Source organism: Mercenaria mercenaria, chromosome 4, assembly GCF_021730395.1.
Source record: "Mercenaria mercenaria strain notata chromosome 4, MADL_Memer_1, whole genome shotgun sequence".
Lineage (NCBI taxonomy): Eukaryota > Metazoa > Mollusca > Bivalvia > Venerida > Veneridae > Mercenaria > Mercenaria mercenaria.
This window is the reverse complement of record NC_069364.1, coordinates 35,237,458-35,264,734: the sequence shown is the minus strand read 5'-3', so window position 1 is coordinate 35,264,734 and position 27,277 is coordinate 35,237,458. Positions and strand designations below refer to the sequence as shown.

General features: G+C 36.9%; 1 protein-coding gene across 3 annotated transcripts in view; it reads right to left on the bottom strand.

Annotated features, from left to right (window-relative positions):
• The window catches only part of LOC123552806 (E3 UFM1-protein ligase 1-like), a 385,734-nt gene that overhangs the window by 177,765 nt on the left and 180,692 nt on the right, over positions 1-27,277 (bottom strand). For all 3 annotated transcript variants that reach the window (XM_053540920.1, XM_053540921.1, XM_053540922.1), the window contains one exon: positions 20,341-20,516. In XM_053540920.1, the coding sequence (XP_053396895.1) occupies positions 20,341-20,516 (176 nt within the window). The remainder of the gene's footprint in view (positions 1-20,340; positions 20,517-27,277) is intronic.

The window sequence follows — 27,277 nt, the reverse complement described above, 5'->3', positions numbered from 1 at the left end:
TATTAAGATTACCATTCTGACCAAGTTTCATGAAGATACAGTCATAAATGTGGCCTCTAGAGTGTTAACAAGCTTTTCCTTTGATTTGACCTAGTGACCTAGTTTTTGACCCCACCTGACCCAGATTTGAATTTGACCTATAGATCATCAAGATTAACATTCTGACCTAGCTTCATTAAGATATGGTCATAAATATGGCCTCTACAGTGTAAACTAGCTTTTCCTTTGATTTGACATGGACCTAGTTTTTGATCCTACTTGACCCAGATTCAAACTGGACCTTGAGAATATCAAGATTACCATTTTGACCAAGTTTCATAAAGATACAGTCATAAATGTGGTCTCTACAGTGTTAACAACTTTACCTTTGATTTGACTTGGTGACCTAGTTTTTGATCTGACATGACCCAGGTTCGAACTTGACCTAAAGATTATCAAGATTAACATTCTGGCAAAGTTTCATCAAGATACAGTAAAAAATATGGCCTCTAGAGTGTTAACAAGCTTTTCATTTGATTTGACCTAGTTACTTAGTTTTTGACCCCACCTGACCCAGATTCAAACTTGACCTATATAGCCTCAAGATTAACATTCTGACCAAGTTTCATTAAGATATGGTCATAAATGTGGCCTCTACAGTGTAAACTAGCTTTTCCTTTGATCTGACTTGGTGACCTAGTTTTTGATCCCACATGACCCAGATTTGAACTGGACCTTGAGATCATCAAGATTAACATTCTGTCCAAGTTTCATGAAGATGCAGTCATAAATGTGGCCTCTACAGTGTTAACAAGCTTTTCCTTTGATTTGACCTGGTGACCTAGTTTTTGACCCCAGATGACCCAATATCGAACTCGTCCAAGATTTTATTGAGGGTTACATTCTGACCAAGTTTCATTAAGATTGGGCCAAAAATGTGACCTCTATAGAGTGTGACCTCTATAGAGTGTTAACAAGCTTTTCCTTTGATTTGACTTGGTGACCTAGTTTTTGACCCAAGATGACCCAATATCGAAATCGTCCAAGATTTTATTGAGGGTAACATTCTGACCAAGTTTCATTAAGATTGGCTCAAATTTGTGACCTCTAGAGTGTTAACAGTCAAATTGTTGACGCCGACGACGGACGACTGATGACGGACGACGGATGACAGACGACGACGGACACAGGACGATCACAAAAGCTCACCTTTGGGCACTTCGTGCTCAGGTGAGCTAAAGACCATCAATTTTATAGTACTTAGTATGCACCGCAAAAAATTGTGCCGCGAAAAACCTCTCACTTGAGACTCCAAACATCCCACTTAGAAATCATGAAAACACCTCTTGAGGGTCAAAAAAGGTTGGGAAGCATGTATTCTTCACTGGGATTCTGAAATATCCTTCATTCAGTCATGAATAAGACCCAGAAGGATGCATTTTGTGTATTTTCTGACATTTTAATCCCAGAAATTGCTGCAGAAATAGGTGCATCTACTCAAAATATGGTCAAAATTCAAAATTTTTCAATTCATGATTATTTGGCATTGGAAACACCATTTTATATCATATATACAACCAATTTATGACCATTAAGACTAATTGTGATGTGTTTCGAGAAAAGTCTTATTTTAGCTCTTATAGGTTAAAGGTCAGTAATTCAAATCCTTCTTTGTTTCATATAAAAAACGAATTGAATTCTTTGAACAATTTTGAAAAGGGACCACCCAAGGATCATTCTTGTGAAGTTTGGTGTAATTCTGTCCATTGGTTTTCAAGATTTTTTTAGAAAATGTTGACTGACGGACGACGGACATTGAGTGGTCACAAAAGCTCACCATGAGCCTTTGGCTCAGGTGAGCTAAAAATGAAAAGAAAATAGGGGGTTGAATAGTTCCTAGTGAAATGCCAGTCAGTGGTCTGCTACCCTAAAAATGGCGCATACTTGCTCTCATCCACAAAATAAACACCTACATCCAGTTTCGATCTGCAAAACTTGCCATATGGGGTATATGAACATGAAAACCGTCTCATTTCGTGCAGAATGTATTCTAGTAGTGAACTAGAAATGTTTCCATGGGACACAGATGCCCCTACTTCATGACAAAGGACACAGATCAACTTTGGGAAAACAATATGTTGCTATTCTTCATAATGACTGTAGGTAAAATATTTTCATCGCTATGCACAACAAAACATTAAAAAATTTTCCTATGTCAGGGGCCATAACTCCTACAATACTGAATGAATCCAGACGTGAAACCCCAGGTGCACAACTGCACATGCTGACCAACATTCCTTTAAACTTTGGTGACTCTAGGTCAAATACTTTTGGAGCTACGCGCGACACAACATTAAAATGACCAATTTTTAACTAAGTCAGGGGCCATAACTTCTACATGACTGAATGAATCCGGACAAGAAACCCCAGGTGCACAACTGCACATGCTGACCAACATTCCTGTAAAGTTTTGTGACTCTACGTCAAATACTTTTGGAGCTAGGCACGACACAACATTCTCAGAAGGATGGACGGAAGGACGGACAAGGGCAAATCTATATCCAGCCCCCCTCCCCCCCACAAAGTTGGGGCATAAAAAGTGTGATTAAAGCACACGAATATGTGCAAAAAATGGGAAAATTAGGATCTATTTATTATGGACTTCTTTCGACTACACCACAGAAGCACGTTTTCGACCGAATTACTCTGACCTTATTCCTATAAGAAATGTTTCTTATCAAATTTCACACCATTTTCATCTCTATTATCAAGAAAGATGAAACCAAACCTATTTCTAAGTTTCATTGTGAAATTTCGAGATTTTAGAGAAATATAGACATTTAATTGAAGCCATCCCCTACCCATTTACTGGGCTAAATTTTGGCCCTATTGTCGCTTTATTGTAAATGTTGGTAAAAGTTTCACTTGTTTGCACTATTTTTCACTGGGATTCTGAAATATCATTCATTCCGTCATGAATAAGACCAGGAAGGATGCATTTTGTGCATTTTCTGACATTCTGGAGACAAAATATTGGCTTTTTAATCCCAGAAATTGCTGCAGAAATAGGCGCAATAATTTATTCTACTCGAATTATAGTCCAAATTAAATTCTTTTCAAATTTCATGATTATTTGGCATTGGAAACACCATTTTATATCATATATACAACTGATTTATGACTATTAAGACTAATTGCGATGTGTTTCGAGAAAAGTCTTATTTCAGCTGTTATAGGTTAAAGGTCAGTAAATCAATTCCTCCTGTCATATAAACAAGAGCTGTCCGTAAGACAGCCAAGCTCGACTATTCGAAATATTGTCACAGAAGCAGGAAATTATTACCCAAAATGTTAAATATCAAAAGAGTTTTAAGTTCGAAACGGGACATAATTTGACCAAAATGCATATCAGTTATGGGACTTGATGCTATCAACTAGTTTAATAACCCCGAAGAAACATGTGAAGTTTCAATTCCATATCTGCATTAGTTTTGGAGATAGTAACTTGCATGTAAAACTTTAACCAGAATTTTCTAAGTCCAAAAGGGGGCATAATTTGCTCAAAATACATGTTAAGAGTTATGGAACTTGACCCAGTGAGGTTGGTAACTGACCTAGAAAAAGAATAAATAAGTTTCAAAGCTATATGCCTTTTGGTAATAGCTGTATGTACTTGTACGCAAAACTTTAACCAGGATTTTCTAAGTCCAAAAGGGGGCATAATTTGCCCAAAATACATGTCAGAGTTATGGGACTTGATTCTATCAACTAGTTTTATAACCCCGAAGACGCATGTGAAGTTTCAATTTAATATCTGCATTAGTTTTGGAGATAGTAACTTGCATGTAAAACTTTAACCAGGATTTTCTAAGTCCAAAAGGGGGCATAATTTGCTCAAAATACATGTCAGAGTTATGGGACTTGGCCCAGTGAGGTAGGTAATTGATCTAGAAAAAGAAAAAATAAGTTTCAAATCAATATGCCTTTTAGTAATAGCTGTATGTACTTGCACGCAAAACTTTAACCAGAATTTTCTAAGTCCAAAAGGGGGCATAATTTGGCCAAAATACATGTCAGAGTTATGGGACTTGACCCAGTGAGGTAGGTAATTGATCTAGAAAAAGAAAAAATAAGTTTCAAATCTATATGCCTTTTAGTAATAGCTGTATGTACTTGCACGCAAAACTTTAACCAAAATTTTCTAAGTACAAAAGGGGGCATAATTTGGCCAAAATGAAGGTCAGAGTTATGGGACTTGGTGCTATCAACTAGTTTTATAACCCCAAAGACACATGTGAAGTTTCAATTCAATATCTGCATTAGTTTTGGAGATAGTAACTTGCATGTAAAACTTTAACCAGAATTTTCTAAGTCCAAAAGGGGGCATAATTTGCTCAAAATACATGTTAGAGTTATGGAACTTGACCCAGTGAGGTTGGTAATTGACTAGAAAAAGAATAAATAAGTTTCAAAGCTATATGCCTTTAAATGATAGCTGTATGTACTTGCATGCAAAAACTTAACCAAGGTGTGACGCCGACGCCGACGCCGACGCCAGGGTGAGTAGAATAGCTAGACTATTCTTCGAATAGTCGAGCTAAAAATGACAACTTCAGGTCGTCTTTACGTATCTTTAGAGAACATTACTTTTTCCTACACCTATTTTTCATGAAAGTTCTATCACAAATTAACTAACGCGCAATCTGGGGTCTTTTCCACTAACCCTCTTATAAGATGTGGTCATTTTTTTATATCAACAATGTCAAATATTTGTAGAAATGCATTATTTTTTTAACATTCTGTGTTTTGGGAAAAATAAAATGGTAGAAATCGCCGATAATTTGGGGTAAAAATATGCAAACTTCAGTCATTAAATGTTAAAATATATAATCAGCTTATATACAATTATTTTTCTGTGATAAACACATTGAAATGAATTAGAAACGGAGAACTTACGTCTACAAAACAGCCGAAATTTTGACGATATTTGCCGACGTTACACAATGAAATAAAACAAGTGAATGAAGTATTGCCATGCAATACAAAGTCCCCTACTGGAAGGCAACTAATTTTCTCTACTGCAGTATAACATAATGAACTGATATCTGTCAATAATGTAAAAACAATGTTATACTATATATACAATATGTTATAAACAAAACACTTGAAATAAAATTTGTATATATAAAACCCCTATAGTTGTTTTCATACAGCATTTTTTTTTGGCCGATTATCAAAAAGGTAACATATGTTATTTAAAGTAAAAAAAAAAAAAAAAAAAAAAATTCTATATAAGTACACACAAAACCCTTTACCAGGTAGAGATAGGTCAAAATACACCTAAAAATTGGATGTAACATGCATGTTGTACCACAGAAAACTGGTCTCGATTTTTCCCTACGGCCCGTAATAAGTAGGTTACAATATAAGCTATTTATAGTAACAACAAAGGGACATAATTCTAAAAAACAAGAGTGCCTCATGGTGGTGAACATTTGTGCCAAATTACATCAAAATCCCTCTATGCATAAAGGAGAAATGCTCCGGACAAAGTCATTCTTGAATTTAGCATTTGACCTCTAAGTCTGACTTCGACCTTAGACCTAGAGACCTGGTTCTTGCACATAAAAATCCGTCTCATGGTTGTGAACATTTATGCCAAGTTACATCAAAATCCCTCCATGCATGAAGAAGAAGTGTTCCAGACAAAGTCATTCTTGTATCTGACCTTTGGCGTCCTTGTGTGACCTTGACCTTCAACCTAGGGACCAGGTTCTTGCGCATGACACTCCTCTTATAGTGGTGAACATTTGTGCCAAGTAATATTCAAATCCTGTTTTGCATGACAAAGTTTTACACCAGACAGGAAAAATGCAGCATAACAAGAGCTGTCTGTAAGACAGCCAATGCTCGACTATTCGAATTATTGTCCCAGAAGCAGGAAAATGTTACCCTAAATATTAAGATATCTTAAGAGTTTCAATCCAGTATCTGCATTAGTTCTGGAGAGTAACTTGCATGCAAAATTTGACCAGAAATTTTATGTTCAAAAGGGGTCATAATTTGACCAAAATGCATGTCAGAGTTATGGGACTTGATGCAATCAACTAGTTTTATAACCCTGAAGGCACATGTGAAGTTTCAATTTAATATCTGCATTTATACTGCAGATAGTAACTTGCACGCACACTTTAACCAGACTTTTCTTAGTCTAAAAGGGGGCATAATTTGCCCAAAATACATGTCAGAGTTAGCGGACTTGACCCAGAGAGGTTGGTAATTGATCTAGAAAAATAAACAAGAGGGCCATGAAGGCCCTGTATCGCTCACTTGACCTATTGACCTAAAGATCATCAAGATTAACATTCTGACCAAGTTTCATTAAGATATGGTCATAAATGTGGCCTCTAAAGTGTTAACTAGCTTTTCCTTTGATTTGACCCCGTGACCTAGTTTTTGACCCAACATGACCCAGATTCGAACTTGACCTAAAGATCATCAAGTTTAACATTCTAAGTTTCATGAAGATACAGTCATAAATGTGGCCTCTGAGTGTTAACAAGCTTTTCCTTTGATTTGACCTAGTGACCTAGTTTTTCACCCCACCTGACCCAGATTTAAACTTGACCTAAAGATCATCAAGATTAACATTCTGACCAAGTTTCATTAAGATACAGTCATAAATGTGGCCTCTTCAGTGTTAACAAGCTTTTCCTTTGATTTGACCTAGTGACCTAGTTTTTGACCCCATCTGACCCAGATTTGAACATGACCTATAAATCATCAAGACTAACATTCTGACCAAATTTCATTAAGATATGATCATAAATGTGTCCTCTACAGTGTTAACTAGCTTTTCCTTTGATTTGACCTGGTGACCTAGCTTTTGACCCAGATGACCCAATATCAAACTCATCCAGGATTTTATTGAGGGTAACATTCTGACCAAGTTTCATTAAGACTGGGCCAAATATGTGACCTCTAGAATGTTAACAAGCTTTTCCTTTGATTTGACCTGGTGACCTAGTTTTTGACCTCAGATGACCCAATATCCAAATCGTCCAAGATTTTATTGAGGGTAACATTCTGACCAAGTTTCATTAAGATTGGGCCAAAATTGTGACCTCTAGAGTGTTAACATGCTTTTCCTTTGATCTGACCTGGTGACCTAGTTTTTGAACCCAGATGACCCAATATCGAACTCATCCAAGAATTAATTGAGAGTAACATTCTGACCTTTGATCTCCAAGTGTGACCTTGACCTTTAAGCTAGGGTTCTGGGTGTTGTGCATGGCATGTTGTCTCATCATGAGGAACATTTATGCCAAGTAATTTCAAAATCCCTTCATCACTGGCAGAGTTATGGACCGGACACGAAACAGACCATGTTAACCTTTGACTTCTAAGTGTGACCTTGAACTTTAAGCTAGGGGTCCAAGTTTTGCGCATGACACGTCGTCTCATCATGGGGAACATTTGTGCCAAGTAATATTAAAATATCTTCATGGATGGCAGAGTTGTGGACCGGACACGAAGCAAACCCTGTTCATGCCATGTTAACATTTGACTGCCAAGTGTGACCTTGACCTTTGAGCTAGGGGTCTGAAAGTTGTGCAAGACATATCATCTAATTATGAGGTACATTTGTGCCAATGAAATATTAAAATCCATTCATGGATGGCAGAGTTATGGACCGGACAGGGAAAAAGCCCTGTTGACCTTTGACCTCAAATTGTGACCTTGACCTTTAAGCTAGGGGTCCGGGTTTTGCGCAGGACCTGTCGTCTCATCATGGGGAACATTTGTGCCAAGTAATATAAAAATCCCTTCATGGATGACAGTGTTACGGACCGGACACGAAATTGCGGACGGACGGAAGGACAGAAATTCCTACATACGGATACTTATGTGGCTACTCTTTTGTTCTCTCTATTGTTCTTTTAGCCACGTAAGAGAAAAATAGCCACATAAAAGGGATGGTGTACTCAGTAAGTACTATCAGCATGTGAAGTTTGAAGGTCCTGGGTGAAGTGGTTAGCAAGTAAAGTGCCTTCATGCAAAAAGTTAACGTTGGCCCCTGTGACCGTGACCTTTGACCTGGTGACCCCAAAGTCAGTAAGGGTGGTGTACTCAATAAGTTCTATCAGCATGTGAAGTTTGAAGGTCCCAGGTGAAGTGGTTCCCGAGTAAAGTGCCTTCATGCAAAAAGTTAACGTTGGCCCCTATGACCTTGACCTTTGACCTGGTGACCCCAAAGTCAGTAGGAGTGGTGTACTCAATAAGTACTATCAGCACATAAAGTTTGAAGGTCCCGAGTGCAGTGGTTCGCGAGTAAAGTGCCTTCATGCAAAAAGTTAACGTTTGCCCCTGTGACCTTGACCTTTGACCTGGTGACCCCAAAGTCAGTAGGGGTGGTGTACTCAATAAGTTCTATCAGCACGTGAAGTTTGAAGGTTCTTGGTGCAGTGGTTCGTGAGTAAAGTGCCTTCATGCAAAAAGTTAACATTGTGACGAACGAACGAACTAACGAACTAACGGACGGACAGTTGAAAACTAATATGCCTCCCTTTGGGGGCATAATAAAACTAAACAGAATGTTTCAAAATCCTTTTTTGTACGTAATAAAATACATTTTAACTACTAGGAAACAGCGAAATTACATCTACCAATCGGCAGAAATAATATCGCCAATTTTATTGCTGGGCTGTCAAATGATATGACATGTGTCAATAAATCATAGCTTGACATCTGCCAGTCAAATACAGGTATGCCCACTTCGATATATTACCCAATCGTGTTAGAGTTTCGAGTAGCTAGGCATCTCTCCATGCCTGTCATTTGGCAAGATTAGTCCAAAATAATTTCTGTTGGCCATTCTTTGAAGATGCTGAAGTTTGACATCAATCAGTGTCAATCACAAAGCTGTTTATTTGCGGATTTGAAGCATCAAATATTTCGTAACGAGTGTGTTTTAACAATAATCACCCTAAAACATTTCTCTGTAATTGGCTTTTAATTATTTTCGGTTTGTGGGCTGTGAAAATATTTCTATGTTCAGTTAATGTCCATTACAGTTTAAAAGTTAATTTAAAGCCAATATATTCTGGTGTTTTAAAAGGGAAAAAAAATACATTTATAAAAAAAATATACTTCTGATTCGTAAAATAAATTAATTTCGACTTTTATACGTGCTGTTACAGATTTTACCACCACTATGCAAATGGCTGCCAAAAAACAAAAGTAGCGGTTTGCAGTGACAGAAATAAAGATGTACTGAGCTGTAAATTGGAGGTTTTTTAAGATTTTCTTTAAATTTCCTTGTAGTACGCGCTTATAAGATGCGTCCCACTCTTTGTACTGGAAATATGACTTCTAAAAATGCGTCTTATGTAAAGCGAATATGTACAGTATATACATGTCACACACATTTTTGAACCTAGGGCAATAATTTGAATAATAACGATAGAAATTACCAATCTGATATCACGTGCCAAATATCAAGGCTCTAGCTATTATTGATTCAGAGAAGAAGATTTTCAATGTTTCTTATATAAAAGCCAATAGTAAGTACATGTCAGACACAGGGTCATGGCCATTTTATTGACCTCAGGGTAATAATTTGGACAAGTATGGTAGAAGTCAAATCCTTATATCACATGCCAAATATCAAAGCTCTAGAGAATAAGACTTCTTAAGTCTGATAGCTAAAAACCTATTTTCAACCAAAAAGACCCCTATGTTCAATGAACCAGAACCATTTGAACAACCTTGAAAGAGAGCTAACCATTTGTGTAAAGTTTCATCAAAATCCATTCAGTCCTTTTGGAGGAGATACTGTTTAAAGAAACTGTTGATGAAAAGTGACCACGTCCTCTAAGCAGCCATGTTTTTTGATGAATCAGAAAAATTTGAACACTATTTGTAGAAGGTCACACAAGAACCATTTGTGTAAAATTATTTTAAAATCGAGACAAGCAGTTTCACACAAGAAGATTTTTAAAGTTTCCACCAAGTTTCATTAAGACTAGGTCAAAATTGTGACCTCTAGAGGGTAACAGTCAAATATCTGACGATGACGGACGATCGATGGACAACCACAAAAGCTCACCTTTAAGGGCTTCCTGCTCAGGTGAGCTAATAAGAAAGTTGGTCAGTAGGTGACTGCAATTCAGTTTTAAGATCAGTCTGCAAAACATTCAAGGCCATTGAAAGTCAGTTTTAAGATCAGTTTGCTAAACTGTACATGTCATACAAATTTCACGGCTGTATCTTAAAAGACAAGTAAGTAGGTCAGGAGGTTAAATTTATGGTCACTGAAATTCAGTTTTAAAAGTAGGTCAGTAGGTCACATTCACAGTCACTGGAAGTCAGTTTTAAGATCTGTGTGCTAAACTGTGCATGTCATCCAAATTTCAAGGCTGTATCTTAAATAACAAGAAAGTAGGTCAGTAGGTCACATTCCACATGACCCTGATTCGAACTTGACATAAAGATCATCAAGGTTAACATTCTGATAAAGTTTCATTAAGATACAGTCATAAATGTGGCCTCTAGAGTGTTAACTAGCTTTTCCTTTGTTCCGACCTGGTGACTTAGTTTTTGACTCTACATGACCCAGATTTGTTCTTGGCCTGAAGATCATAAAGATCATCAAGATCAACATTCTGACCCAGTTTCATAGAGATATTGTCATAAATGTGGCCTCAAGAGTGTTAACAAGCTTTTCCTTTGATTTCACCTGGTGACCTAGTTTTTGACCCCACCTGACCCAGATTTAAACTTTACTTAAAGATCATCAAGATTAATATTCTGGCCAAGTTCCATTAAGATATGGTCAACAAGAGTGCCAAAATGTCACAATATATGCCCGTCACAGCAAATTTCTTTACATTAGCACCTGTATTTGCAAATGTAATTTTAATTTTGTGGTTGTTTACTATGTTTTATATAGTAATTATTGTAATTCTTTTGTTTTTCTAAGTCCACAAAAAAAATCCTTACCAGGTACAGGTACCTTAAAACACACCTAAAATTTGAAAGTAACATATATGTTGTACCACAGAAAAGTGTTCTTGGTTTTTCCCTACGGTCAATTATAAAAAAATTACAATGTAAGTTATTTATAGTAACAACTAAGGGAAGCTAATTTAAAAAAAAAAAAATCCAAAAAAAAAAAAAAAAAAAAAAAAAAAAATCCAAAAAAAAAATTGTAAGTCAACATAAAAATACTTACCAAGTAGTGATAGGTCAAAATACACCTCAGAATTGGATGTAACATGCATGTTGTACTACAGAAAAGTGGTCTCGATTTTTCCCTACGACTAGTAATGAAAAAGTTACAATATAAGCTAATTATAGTAATAACAAAGGGAAGTAATTCTAAAGAAGGGACCTGCGCATGACTCTTCGTCTCATGATGGTGTACAATTGTGCCAAGTTACATCAAAATCCCTCCATGCATGAAGAAGAAATGCTCCGGACAAAGTCATTCTTGTATCTGACCTTTGGCCTCTAAGTGTGACCTTGAACTTAGACCTAGGGACCTGGTTCTTGCGCATGACATTCCGTCTCGTGGTGGTGAACATTTGTGCCAAGATATATCAAAATCCCTCCATGCATAAAGAAGATATGCTCCAGACAAAGTTTTCATTCTTGTATCCTTTGACTTCTAAGTGTGACCTTGACCTTAGACCTAGAGACCTGGTTCTTGTACAAGACACTCCGTCTCATGATGGTGAACAATTGTGCCAAGCTACATCAAAACCCTTCTATGCATGAAAAAGATATGCTCCGGAAAAGCCATTCTTGAATTTGAAATATAACCTCTAAGTGTGACCTTGACCTTAGACCTAGGGACCTGGTTCTTGCGCAAGACACGCCATCTCATAATGGTGAACAATTGTGCCAAGTTTCATCAAAATCCCTCCATGCATGAAGAAGATATGCTCTGGACAAGTCTGTGGACGCCGCCCGCCCGCCAGGGGCGTTCCCATAATACGTCCCGTTTTTCAAACGAGCGTATAAAAATGGGGCCTCTAGTGTTTTAGCTAGCTTTTCCTTTATCTTCACCTGGTGACATAGTGACCCCACCTGACCCAGATTTGAACTTGACCTTAAGATCATCAAGGTGAACATTCTGACCAAGGTTCATTAAGATATGGTCATAAGTGTGGCCTCTAGAGTGTTAACTAGCTTTTCCTTTGATTTGGCCTGGTGACCTAGTTTTAGACCCCACATGACCCAAGTTCGAACCAGACCTAAAGATCATCAAGACAAACATTCTGACCAAGTTTCAGGAAGATACAGTCATAAATGTGGTCCCTAGAGTGTTAACAAGCTTTCCCTTTGATTTGACCTGGTGACTTAGTTTTTGTCCGCACATGATCCAGTTTTGAACCAGTTTTGAACTTGACCTAAAGATCACAAAGATTAACATTTTCACAAAGTTTCATAGAGATATTTGATAAATTTGGCTTCTAGAGTGTTAACAAGCTTTTCCTTTGATTTGACCTGGTGACCTAGTTTTTGACCCCACCTGACCCAGATTTAAACGACTTAAAGATCATCAAGAATAACATTCTGACCAAGTTCCATTAAGATATGGTCAAAAATGTGACCTCTAGTGTGTTAGCCATCTTTTCCTTTAACTTGACCTGGTGACCTCATGACCCCACCTGACTCAGATTTGAACTTGACCTAAAGATCATCAAGGTTAACATTCTGACCAAGGTTCATTAAAATATGGTCACAAATGTGGCCTCTAGAGTGTTAACTAGCTTTTCCTTTGATTTGACCTGGTGACCTGGTTTTTTACCCCACCTGACCCAAATTTCAACTTGACCTAAAGATCATCAAGATTAACATTCTGACCAAGTTTCATAGAGATATTATCATAAATGTGGCCTCTAGAGTGTTAACAAGCTTTTCCTTGATTTGACCTGGTGACATAGTTTTTGACCCAAGATGACCCGATATTGAACTCGTCCAAGATTTTATTGAGGTTAACATTTTAACTGAGTTTCATTAAGATTGGGCCAAAATTGTGACCTCTAGACTGTTCACAGTCAAATTGTTGACGACGACGGATGGATGACAGACACAAAAACTCACCTTGGGCACTTCGTGCTCAGGTGAGCTAAAAATGTGGCCCCCTAGTGTAAACAAGCTTATTCTTTGATTTGACCTGGTGACCTAGTTTTTGACCCCATGAGACCCAGATAAAAATTCTTCTGAGATTTCTTGCAGACAAACATTCTGACAAAGTTTCATGCACTTCAAATGAAAAATGCAGCACCTATTGCATACAGAAGGTTTTTCTTTTATTTTAACAGGTGACCTAGTTTTTGACCCCAGACGACCCAGATTCAAGATAAACATTTCCGCCAAGTTTCATGAAGATACAGTCATAAACGTGGCCTCTAGAGTGTTATCAAGCTTTTCCTTTGAACTGACCTAGTTTTTGACCCCACATGACCCAGATTCAAACTTGACCTAGAGGTCATCAAGTCGAACATTCTGACTAATTCTCATGAGTTTCAAACTTAAACTGTGGACTCTACAGTGTGTTAACAAGATTTTCCTTTAGTCTGGCCTTGTGACCTAGTTTTTGGCCCCACATAACCCATTTTCGAATTTGATCTAGAAAACATCAAGACAAACATTCTGACCAAGTTTCGTAAAGACTGAGTCATAATTATGGCCTTGAGTGTGTTCACAAGTTATTCCTTTGATTTGACTGGGTGACCTAGTTTTTGACCCCACATGACCCAAATTCTAACTTAAACAGATGCTATTTATGAAATGTTAACATCTGACTGCCAAGTGTGACCTTGACCTTTAAGCTAGGGGTCTGAAAGTGGTTCATCATCTTATTATGAAGTGCGTTTGAGTCAAGTAATATTAAAATCCCTTCATGGATTATTGAGTTACAGACCGGACAGGGAAAAAGTCCTGATGACCTTTGACCTCTATGAGTGACCTTGACTTTTGAGCTAGATGTCTGGGTTTTGCATATGACACGCCGTCTCATCATAGGGAACATTTGTACCACATTATTTTAAAATCTTTTGATGAAAGACAAGAGTTCTGGACCAGACACAAAACAGACCCTATAATCTCATGTTAACATTTGAATGCTAAGTGTGACCTTGACCTTTAAGCTAGGGTTCCAAAAGTTGTGCATGACACATCTTGTTATGGGGTATGTTTGTGCCTAGTTACGCACCCCCTTCAAAGAAGGAGGGGTATATTGTTTTGCAGATGTCGGTCGGTCGGTATATCCATCAGTCGGTCGGTATGTCAGTCAGTCCATAGACCAATCGACATCCAGATGATAACTCAAGAACGCTTGGACCTAGGATCATGAAAGTTGATAGGGAAGTTGGTTATAACTAGCAGATGATCCCTATTGATTTTTAGGTCAGTAGATTTAAGGTCAAGGTCACTGTGATGTGGAACAATTAAACCATTTCCGTACCATAACTTGAGAAGGCTTGGGCCTAGGATCAAGAAAGTTAAGGTCAAGGTCACAGTGACCCAGAACAGTAAAATGGTTTCCAGATGAGAACTCGAGAACGCTTGGACCTAGGATCATAAAGAGATCACAGAGTGATCTTGGCGCCCACCAATGGGCCATTTTTGAGTGTTCCGAATTTCAAGACTTATTGACTAGCTCAAGGTCAAATTTTCATTTCCGTACACAACACTGCATGTGGTCCAAATTCGAAAGCTGTAGCTTGAGAAATGTGAAAGTAGGTCACTAGATCAATTTCAAGGACAAAGTTATTTGTACATAAAACTATGCATGTGCATCAAGTTTGAAGGCTTTAGTTTGAGAAATTTGAAAGTAGGTCAATAGGTCAATCTTAAGGTCAAAGTTTATTTCGGTACACAAAACTATGCAAGTGGTCCAAATTTGAAGGCTGTAGCTTGAGAAATGTGAAAGTAGGTCACTAGGTCAAAATCAAGGTCAAATTTCACTTTAGAACACAAATCTATGCATGTGGTCCAAATTTGAAGCCTGTACCTTCGAAAATGTGAAAGTAGGTCACTAGGTCAATGTCAAGGTCAAAGTTTGTTTTGGTACACAATCCTATGCATGTGGTCTAAATTTGAAGCCTGTAGCTACAGAAATGTGAAAGTAGGTCACTAGGTCAATCTTAAGGTCAAAGTTCATTTCAGTACACAAAACTATGCAAGTGGTCCAAATTTGAAGGCTGTAGCTTGAGAAATGTAAAAGTAGGTAACTAGGTCAAAATCAAGGTCAAATTTTATTTCGGAACACAGAACTATGCATGTGGTCCAAATTTGAAGCCTGTACCTTCAAAAATGTGGAAGTAGGTCACTAGGTCAATGTAAAGGTCAAAGTTTTTTTCAATGCACAAAACTACGCATGTGGTCCAAATTTGAAGGCTGTAGCTTGAGAAATGTGAAAGTAGGTCACTAGGTCAAAAGCAAAGTCAAATTTCATTTCGGAACACAAAACTATGCATGTGGTCCAAATTTGAAGCCTGTACCTTCAAAAATGTGAAAGTAGGTCACTAGGTCAATGTCAAGGTCAAAGTTTTTTTCAGTGCACAAAACTATGCATGTGGTCCAAATTTGAAAGCTGTAGCTACAGAAATGTGAAAGTAGGTCATTAGGTCAAAATCAAGGTCAACTCATGTCAAGGTTCATCTTGCCACTCAAAACCATACATGTGGTCCAAATTTGAATGTTGTAGGTTATTGACAAGAAGATTTTAAAAGCTTTTCCCTATATAAGTCTATATGAACCATGTGACCCCCAGGGCGGGGCCATATTTAACCCTAGGGGAATAATTTCAATAATCTTAGTAGAGAACCACTAGATGATGTCACATACAAAATATCAAAGCCCTAGGCCCTGTGGTTTTGGACAAAAGGTTTTTCAATTTTTTTTCCCTATATAAGTCTATATAAACAATGTGACCCCCGGGGCGGGGCCATATTTGACCCTAGGGGGATAGTTTGAATAAACTTGGTAGAGAACCACTAGATGATGCTTCATTACAAATATCAAAGCCCTAGTCTTTGTGGTTTGGACAAGACGATATTCAAGCCAAGTTTTTCCCTATATAAGTCTATGTAAACCATGTGACCCCCGGGACGGGGCTATACTTGACCCCAGGGAAATAATCTGAAAAATCTTGGTAGAGGACCACTAGATGATGCTTCATACCAAATATCAAAGCCCTAGGCCTTTTTGTTTTGAACAAGAAGATTTTTAAAGTTTTTCCCTATATAAATCTATGTAAATTATAACAAGAGCACTGCCTTGCGGGTGCTGACGCTCATCTGATTTTGTTTTGTGTATTAGAAATATTGTCCTACCCATGATTTTCTAAGTCTAAAAAGGGCCATCATTCTTGCAAAAAGCACAATAAAGTTATGTTTCTTGATGTACAGTGTCCACTTATGATGGTGAAAAACTATTGCAGGTTTTAAAGCAATAGCTTTGATAGTTTATGAGAAAAGTTGACTTAAACATAATACTCAACCAAGAAAATGATTTTCTAAGTCCAAAAGGGGCAATAGTTATTGCAAAAAGCAGGATGGAGTTAAGTTGCTTGCTGTACAGGGTCAGCTTATGATGGTGAACAAGTGTTGCAAGTTTCAAAGCAATAGCTTAGATAATACAGTGTGCCCCAGGGATCAGTGCTTGGTCCAAAGAACTATATCATGTACACTAAACCCGTGGGTGCCATATGCAGACGTCATGGACTTCTTCATCATTTCTACGCTGATGACTCTCAATTATACCTATCTTTTAAGCCGATAGAGGCTGTGGCCAGAAGTGAAGCTTTGCGCCGCATTGAGAGCTGTCTGACTGAAATTGTCTCGTGGATGAATTCCAACATGCTGAAGCTCTATGCTGACAAAACTGAGGTAATGCTATTGACATCAAAGCGTAACTCCAAGTACATTGATGACGTTTCTGTGAAGGTCGGTGATTCTGTGATAAAATCCACGAAATGTGTTAGGAATCTTGGAGCAGTATTTGACAGCGGTATGGATATGGAACAACAAGTCAACTCGGTGTGCCGGGCTGGATATGCACAACTTCGCAGAATAGGTCACATCAGACGGTATCTTACCAGTGATGCCACAAAAACCCTTATAAACAGCCTGGTTACTTCACGGTTAGACTACTGTAATGCCTTGTTAAGTGGTATACCAAACAGCACACTTAACAAGTTGCAACATGTCCAGAACACTGCAGCTCGCGTAATCACTAAGACGCCCCGTCGCAATCATATAACACCGGTTCTAAAGGAGCTTCACTGGTTGCCAGTGAAATACAGGGTGCAGTACAAGGTTCTGACCCACACCTTTAAGGCGTTACACAATCAGTCCCCTGTCTATATTAGGGATATGCTAGAAGTGTATAAACCGGTCAGGACCCTAAGATCGCAAGACACGCTGTCACTGGTTATGCCAAAATCTAATACCATGATGTATGGCAATCGCAGCTTTTAGTGCACTGCTCCAAAGCTTTGGAACTCTCTTCCTGTCAAGATCAGGGAAGCTGACACGCTAGCTGCTTTCAAAAGCCTGCTCAAAACCCACTTCTTTGTACAATATTTTGTTAACTGACCGGTACATTTATTTTTTTTTATCTTGTTTTTTTTTTAAATTATACTTGTTTTCATTCATGATTTTTGTTAATGTGGAATGCATTATCTTTGTATACGTATTTGTTTGTATTTTTGCAATTTATTCTGTAAAGCACTTTTGAACGTGTACAAGTGCATGAAAAGAGTGCTATATAAATGTGGTATAATAATATAATAATAATTTAAGAGAAAAAGTTGACCTAAACATAAAACTTAACCAAGAAATCTGATATTTTCTAAGTCTAAAAGGGGCCATAAATCTTGCAAAAAGCAGGATGGAGTTATGGTTCTTGCTGTACAGGGTCAACTTATGATGGTGAACAAGTGTTGCAAGTTTTAAAGCAATAGCTTTGATAGTTTAGGATAAAAGCTGACCTAAACATAAAACTTAACCAAGAAAACTGATTTTCTAAGTCCAAAAGGGGCAATAAATCTTGCAAAAAGCAAGATGGAGTTATGCTTCTTGATGTACAGGGTCTGCTTATGATGGTGAACAAGTATTCCAAATTTCAAAGCAATAGCTTTGATAGTTTAGGAGAAAAGTTGACCTAAACATAAAACTTAACCAAGAAATCTGATATTTTCTAAGTACAAAAGGGGCCATAAATCTTGCAAAAAGCAAGATGGAGTTATGTTTCTTGCTATACAGGGTAAGCTTGTGATGGTAAACAAGTATTCCAAGTTTCAAAGCAATAGCTTTGATAGTTTAGGAGAAAAGCTGACCTAAACATAAAACTTAACCAGGCAACGCCGACGCAGACGCCGACGCCGACAACCGCTCAAGTGATGACAATAACTCATCATTTTTTTTCAAAAAATCAGATGAGCTAAAAATAAACAAGGGGCCATAACTCACTCAAAATTTGTAGAACCAGTCTGATTTTCAGGGGGACACAACTAGGGTATCAATACATCATTCTGACAAAGTTTGGCCAAAATCCCCCTGTTAGTTTCTGAGGAGATGCGATAACGAGAAATTGTTAACGGACGGAAGGACGACGTACCACAGACGCAGAGTGATTTGAATAGCCCACCATCTGATGATGGTGGGCTAAAAATAAATAGGGAGGTTGACCATGACCAACAGATGACTACTATTGATTTTGAGGTCAGTAGGTCCAAGGTCAAGGTCATAGTGACCCGGAACAGTTAAACCTTTTCTGGATAATAATTTGAGAACGCATGGGCCTAGGATCATGAAACTTAATAGGGAGGTTGGTCATGACCAGCAAATGAAACTTCAAAGGTCAAGGTCACACTGACCCAGAACATAAGAACTTTTTTTTGCCAAATAACTAGAGAATGCTTTGGTCTAAGTTTGCACTTGATACGGAGGTCACTTAAGACTGGTAAATGACCCATAATTATTTATTTGAGGTCAGTATGTCAAACATCCAGTGCACAGTGACCAAATAATTTCTGTTCCTTGTGCAGTTACTGAATGCATCAAGTGGATCATTACATGTTTTACGAGCTCTTGTTATATTAAAATCCCTACATGGATTATCTGTTGACCTTTGATCTCCAAGTGTGACCTTGACCTGAGAGCTAGGGGTCTGGGTTTTGCACAAGACATGTTATCTCACCATGGGAAACATTTGTGCCAAGTTATTTTAAAATCCCTTAATGAATGACAGAGTTATGGACCAGACACAAAATGCGGACAAATGGGGGGACTGATGGAATGACGGACGGACAAAAAAGCACATTCCTATAGTCCCCGAAACTGGTTTTCAACCAAAAGGGGACTAATAAACAACTTACTTAGCTCCATGTTTTTTATTCCAACAAGAGGACCAAGATGGCCCTAGGTCGCTCACCTAAGAAACATACCATAACAGTGTAAACATGTTTGACCTAGTGATTTCATGGAAACAAATATTCTGGCCAATTTTCATTAGGGTTGGACAAAAATGTGGTCTCTCGAGTTTAAACAAGTATTTTCTTTGATATGATCTAGTGACCTAGTTTTTCACCCCAGATGACCCATATTCAAATTTGACCTAGATTTCTTCAAGGTAATCATTCTGACCAAATTTCATGAAGATCAATTGAAAAATACAGCCTCTATCACATACACAAGGTTTTTCTTTGACCTATTGACCTACTTTTTAACCCTGGATGACCCATATTTGAACTTGACCTAGACTTCATCAAGGCAATCATTCTGACTAAATTTTATGAAGATCAATTGAAAAATACAGATTCTATTGCATACACAATGTTTTTCTTTGATTTGACCTAATGACCTAGTTTTTGAACTGAGATGACCCATATTCGAACTTTATCTAGATTTCATCAAGGCAATCATTCTGACCAAATTTCATGAAGATCAATTGAAAAATACAGCCTCTATCGCATACACAAGGTTTTTCTTTGATATGACCTAGTGACCTAGTTTTTGACCCCAGATTACCCATAATTGAATCTGACCTAGATTTCATCAAGGCAATCATTCTGACCAAATTTCATGAAGATCAATTGAAAAATACAGCCTCTAGCATATACACAAGCTAAATGTTGACAGACGACAGACAGACAGACGACAGACAGATGCCTGACATCGAGCGATCACAATAACTCACCTGAGCATTGCTGCTCAGCTGAGCTAAAAATGAAGCACAATACAAGAGCACTGTAAAATTGATCACACTTCAAATATGAAAAATGGGGCATTTAAACGACATCATATTATGGTACTTTACAATACATGCCACTAAAGAAATTACCATTATATCAACCCAGGTACCGTCAGCCAGAGCCTCCTCCATACTAGCCTCTACCTGTTCCTGTAGTGCACGCCCCATGCAACATGTGCCGAGATAAATCATGTGCTCACATTTGAAGCGTTTCTTTATAAAATCTTTTGGATCAGAGATTCCCAATCTTTTTAATGCATCATATTCTAAAAGTAAATCAACAAAATCACAAAGCTAGTTTAGTTTTAAACAATGATCTTTTAATCTACCTGAATTCCTTCAGCAATAACCTTATCTATCTTAACTAAAAAAACAAGCAAATTCAATGAATTGGTATCCCCGGCCAAAAGGGATTGTGGTCAAAAAAATATATCCGGCAAAAAGTTAAGGATGTTATAAGAAGCAAAAATTTCATTATCAAAATAAATTTTAACAGAAAATGAATGCTTTTTTTTTTTTTGCGGAGAGGGTACAAAATTTCATATTTTTTTTAATTGGGGAAAAAAAAAAAAAAAAAATTGGGGGATGGGGGACATGATCGGGGGTAGGCATTCTATACAATTTTGCATTTAAAATATTCAAAAGGGTTTGAAACTTTTTTTTAAAACAAGGGGTCCTAAACGCCAACCGCTATTAAAAATATTGTCCCAGAACGGGAAAATATTTCCCAAAAAGGTTAAATATCAAAAGAGTTTTTAAAATTTAAAAGGGGAATAATTTTACCAAAATGCATATCATTATGGGGCTTGTCTGTCCCATTTTATAACCCGAAGGCACGTGAATTTAATTCTGATCTGTTAGTTTTGGATAGAAACTTGCAAGAAAACTTTAACCAGAATTTTCAAAATCCAAAAAGGGGGCATAATTTTCCCAAAATACATGCCGAGTTATGGGAATTTTTCCAGTAGGTTAGTAATTGATCTAGAAAAGAAAAAATAAGTTTTAAATTACATGCCCTTTTTGTAATACCTGTATGTATTTCACACAAAATTTAACCAAATTTCTAAGTCCAAAAGGGACATAATTTGGCCAAAAAAGAAAGTCAAGTTTTGGGGCTTGCGCATCAATTTTTTATAAACCCCCAAACACGGAATTTCAAATCAATATCTGCATTGTTTTGGAATAATAACTTGCATGTAAAACTATAACCAAAATTTTTTAAAGGGTAAAAGGGCATAATTTGCTCAAAAAATGCAGAGTTATGGGACTTGCCCCCTGAGGGTTTGGGAATTGATCTAGAAAAAAAAAAAAAAATTTAAAAACTAATGCCTTTTTGAAATACTGTATGTTTTCACGCAAAACTTTAACCAAATTTTCTAAGTCCAAGGGGGCATAATTTTGGGGCCAAAAAGAAGGGCAGGTTATGGAAATTTCTGCATCAACTAGATTTTTAACCCCGAAGACACATTTAAATTTCAAACAATATCTGCATTGTTTTGGAGATAGTAACTTGCATTAAAATTTTAACCCAAAATTTTAATAAACTAAAAGGGGGGAAAAATTTGCTCAAAATACTGCAGATTTTTGGGGCTTGACCCCGTGAGGGGTAATTGATCTAAAAAAGAAAAAAAAGTTTTTAAAACTAAAACCTTTTTGAAATAGCTGTAGTACTTTCAAAGCAAAACTTTTCCGAATTTTCTAAGCCCAAAAGGGGGGATAATTTTCCAAAATGAAGGTCGAGTTTGGGACTTGTGCTAAAAAACTAGTTTTTTAAAAACCCGAAGACACATGTAAGTTTCAAATCAAAATTCTTTGTTTTGGGATAGAAACTTGCATGTAAAACTTTAAAAACCAAATTTTCTAAGTCAAAAGGGGATATTTGCTAAAATATAGTCAGATTTTTGGGGGCTTTTACCCAAAAGGTTGGAATTGACCTAGAAAAAGAAAAAAAAGTCTCAAAGCTATATGCCTTTAATTGATGGTGAGTACTTGCATGCAAAAACTAAAACCCAAGGGTACCCGACCCGCTCGACGCCAGGGTGAGTAAATAGCTAACATTTTTGGGAAAATTCAGCTAAAAAAAGGGAAGATTGGGGTTTTTTTTTGGGGGGGGGTGTGGTGGTGACCCAAGGCAAGGTGGGACTGCAGTGGGAACACAACTTCACATTTTATAATAAAAATTTTTGAAAACAAGAGCACCGCCTTTCGGGTGCGACGCTCTCTGATTTTTTTTTTTGTAATAGAAATATTGTCCTACCCCAAATTTTTTAAGTCTAAAAAGGCCATATTTTTGCAAAAAGCAGGGTAAGGTTAGTTTCTTGTGTACATGTCCATTATGATGGTGAAAAATTTTGCAAGTTTAAAAAACAATAGCTTTGATATTTATGAAAAAGTTTTACTTAAACATAATACCAACCAAAAAATGATTTTCAAATCCAAAAGGGGCAATAAATTGCAAAAAAAAAGATGGGGTTATGTTGCTTCTGTACAGGGGCAGCTTATGAGGTGAACAAATGTTTAAATTTAAACAATAGCTTTGATATTTAAAAGGGGAAAAAATTTACCCAAAAAAATAAAACTTAAACCAAAAAACTATATTTTCTAAGTCCAAAAGGGGCCATAAATCTTGCAAAAAGCAGGACGGAGTTATGTTTCTTGCTGTACAGGGTCAACTTATGATGGTGAACAAGTGTTGCAAGTTTTAAAAGCAATAGCTTTGATAGTTTAGGATTAAAGCTGACCTAAACATAAAACTTAACCAAGAAAACTGATTTTCTAAGTCCAAAAGGGCAATAAATCTTGCAAAAAGCAAGATGGAGTTATGTTTCTTGATGTACAGGGTCAGCTTATGATGGTGAACAAGTATTCCAAGTTCAAAGCAATAGCTTTGATAGTTTAGGAGAAAAGTTACCTAAACATAAAAACTTAACCAAGAAATCTGATATTTTCTAAGTACAAAAGGGCCATAAATCTTTCAAAAAGCAAGATGGAGTTATGTTTCTTGCTATACAGGGTCAGCTTATGATGGTGAACAAGTATTCCAAGTTTCAAAGCAATAGCTTTGATAGTTTAGGAGAAAAGCTGACCTAAACATAAAACTTAACCAGGCAACGCCGACGCAGACGCCGACGCCGACGCCGACGCCGACAACCGCTCAAGTGATGACAATAACTCATCATTTTTTTTCAAAAAATCAGATGAGCTAAAAATGAAAGAAGTTTAATGAAATTCTACCAATTGGTTGGTTTGTTATGTACAAATCTGTGGATCTTTACACAATTAAAGGGCAGTAACTCAAAGGAAAATTGACCAATTAAAAAAAAAACTTGACAGGCATCATCGCAGTACGTTGGTTCATGTTTATTTCAAGTTTTATGAAATTCTACCTGCCAGTTACTGAGAAATGGCTGCAGACAGACATTTTTCATTAAATCAAGGGCAATAACTCTTAAGGGAAATTGACCAATCAAAAAAACAAGAGGACCATGATGGTCCTGAATCGCTCACCTCTTCCAACATGACCCAGTTTTGAGTATTACGTGGTTTTTTCTATTATTTGACATAGTGACCTAGTTTTTGAGCTCATGTGACCCAGTTTTGAACTTGACCTAGATATTATCAAGATAAAAATTCTGACCAATTTTCATGAAGATCCATTGAAAAATATGGTCTCTAGAGAGGTCACAAGGTTTTTCTATTATTTGACCTTTTGACCTAGTTTTCGAAGGTATGTGACCCTGTTTTGAACTTTACCTAGATATCATCAAGGTGAACATTCTCACTAATTTTCATGAAGATCTCATGAAAAATATGGCCTCTAGAGAGGTCACAAGGTTTTTCTATTTTTAGACATACTGACCTAGCTTTTGATGGCACGTGACCCAGTTTCGAACTTTACCTAGATATCATCAAGGTGAACATTCTGACCAATTTTCATGAAGATCTTGTGAAATATATGGCCTCTAGAGAGGTCACAAGGTTTTTCTATTTTTAGACATACTGACCTAGTTTTTGAAGGCACGTGACCCAGTTTCGAACTTGACCTAGATATCATCAAGATGAACATTCTGACTAACTTTCATAAAGATCCCATGAAAAATTTGACCTCTAGAGTGGTCACAAGCAAAAGTTTACGGACGGACGACGGACACCGCGCGATCACAAAAGCTCACCTTGTCACTTTGTGACAGGTGAGCTAAAAACTTGACGGGCATCATCGCAGTATGTTGGTTCATGTTTATTTCAAGTTTTATGAAATTCTACCTGCTAGTTACTGAGAAATGGCTGCAGACGGAAGACGCCATTTCAATACCCGCCTCCCGATTTCATCGGCGGGTATAACATACTCATTTTTAATACAGAATGGCAAAATTTGAGAATTTAGTCCTGCAGAAAAGGTTTTATTCTGTTCAGATAAAAGTTTATCAACACAAATGGGAAAGAAAATATCTGCTTTTCTGGAGGTTTTACTCTTCAAAATGCCATTTTATCCTGACTACCAATTCATTTCGCTAAAATCAAGTTGCTGTGTAAATTTCCCCTTATTATAACGTCACCCTGCCTTTATATGGCAGGTGTTGACAGACCACTTTTTAAGTACATGTACAATAAAGGCATTGTAAACTGGGTCAAGATTTAAGATGTGATATGATCGTTCAAACAGTTCATCATCCACCAATGCAATTGTCACAGTAAAATGAACAAGAGCTGTCACAGGAGACAGCGCTCTCGACTATTTCGATGCTGGATAGTGAAATTGCATACATCTAAGGAAGCTGTCACTAGAGTGTTAAATGACTCAAATGTGGATGAAGAAATTGGACAACAGTCTCAAATCAAAGGCCTGAAGGGCCTGAGTCGGCTAATGATTGATGTACTGACAGTATAGTCTACCAGTTTCAGTTTGTTTTTAGTTTTTTTCCCCAACTAAAGAGAGATTTTGTTACAATAAATAAAATGAACATTCGGTCGATGCCTAGTAAAACTTTGATTGACATTATACAAGTATTTAAACCCAATATATTTCTCTAAAATTGAAGAGTGGTTCGCAGAAATAAAAATGTTGAAAGTACAAACTACAATTTGACAGCTGACAACTAAGATACTGCCCATGACTTTATATATTTTTCCAGTAAACATTTGCCTCTAGCATTGCCAAAAGAGGCAATTATCGGCTGGTATATATTCGCACATGATAAAATTTGAATATGACAATTTATAATATTAAAATTTTACAGCGCAAATTGCCACATACAATTTGTAACGGATGGATGAAAGAACTGATATTTTACAGATATTATAATGGGCCTGGCGACAGCCTTGTCATATGTTAGGTATTGTTCAGTCATATTATAAGTGATGTCAATTTAAAGTATACTTACTTTTGCGTTTAGAGATACATGTATGTAAATGTTGCTGAGTGTCAATATATAGTGTAACCGATATTAATAAATGCAGTTCTTTTTTAGTTAAAACTACCATTTATTCTATTTCAGACTTGTTAACCCCTTAAAAATCATGTCTGTTATCCCGAAGTCCATCCACTTTCAATTATCCATTTTGATTCATGTAGACAGACAGGCCCAGACTGGGCAGAAAAATGTTTGAGCCATTTTTACGTGGTCGGTAGCAGGGTGGGTGTGGGGAGGGGTGTTTCTTTCCGCTTTAAATTGCAGTCAGATTTTGAAATGGGCATTGCGGCAGGTGGTAAAAGGGCAAATTTATCAAACTGTAAAGTGGCAATATTAGGGAAGGGTGTGGGAGGATACCCCCTCCTGCAAGTAGGGTTTGGGGTATTACCACAAGAAATTTTTGAGTATGTAGACCCTTGATACAACCTTTGGTGCGATTTTAACTGAAAATCTTCTGTTTCAATTTCTAAATATTACCTAGATTCTTTCTAGTATTACAATATCCAAAGTATGACTGTCACTTCATCTTTTTACTTTCAGATCATGCCTCAGGACTAGAATATGAGTCTGATATAGATTATATGTAGGTGTAATAAAAATAAATTCTAGAATCATTTCTGTTACAATAATATCTATCATGTATGTTACTTGAATGTTAAAATTTCATAACACAGCTCGATATTTACCCAAAATATTATATCCGGATACGATTACACTTTTCACCAGTTTCAACAATATATTTTACAAATTGTGATGATACGAAGACATTTAGCAGTATCTGACATTGAAGTTTACGGTTAAATTACCTCTTATTTAAATCTTTTCATAAAAAGTTGTTTCGTTTCATCAAAGCAGCCAAACATAGACGATCTACTTCGATTTCAAAAACTACAAGAAAATACAATTTAATGTTTCGCCGATTTGTTTATTTCTCGAAAAATAAGAAATAAAATCATTTTTAATATCAGTAGTAACTAAACAAACCAGTAAGAGCTTCTTCTTCTGATAATTTATCCATTTACTGACTGCAAAATTCAACCCGCACAAAGTCGTAGAGCGTTGTTTATAAACAGTCATGCGTGTTCGCCGACAAGTTGTCCAGAATGTAGTTGGGATTCATCCGCAAAGTCTCGCGGAAGAATTAACGTACTGCACATATCTTATTCGGGTCATTTAAAATGAAGCTGTCATAATTTAATTTCATCGAATGTGGTAAACTCTTTGATAAGAGACATTCCAATGCTTTCAGAGGTACCCACTCAATAAAATACTAGCAGTATGTTCTGGAACTATATTTTGTCTTTCGCTGGATGTTACGCAAGCTTTGTAAGCCTGCGCAATTCATAAAATGCACAGCGCAATATACTTTGTTATTTGCGCAATGATTTTAAAGATATATTTTTTGAAACGGACAGGTAACAAATGGATAATTTGGCTAATAAGTTAATATGCAGTTTTTATTTGAATTTGTGAACATCATATTGCTATTTGAGATAAAAGGCATAAAAATTCGTCACCATAATCATATGCGCAAATGTATTACCAAATCCCGCTGAATCGTTATACGTGGCTTTATTCGAGTATTGCACAATTACAAGTCATAAATATGACAGATT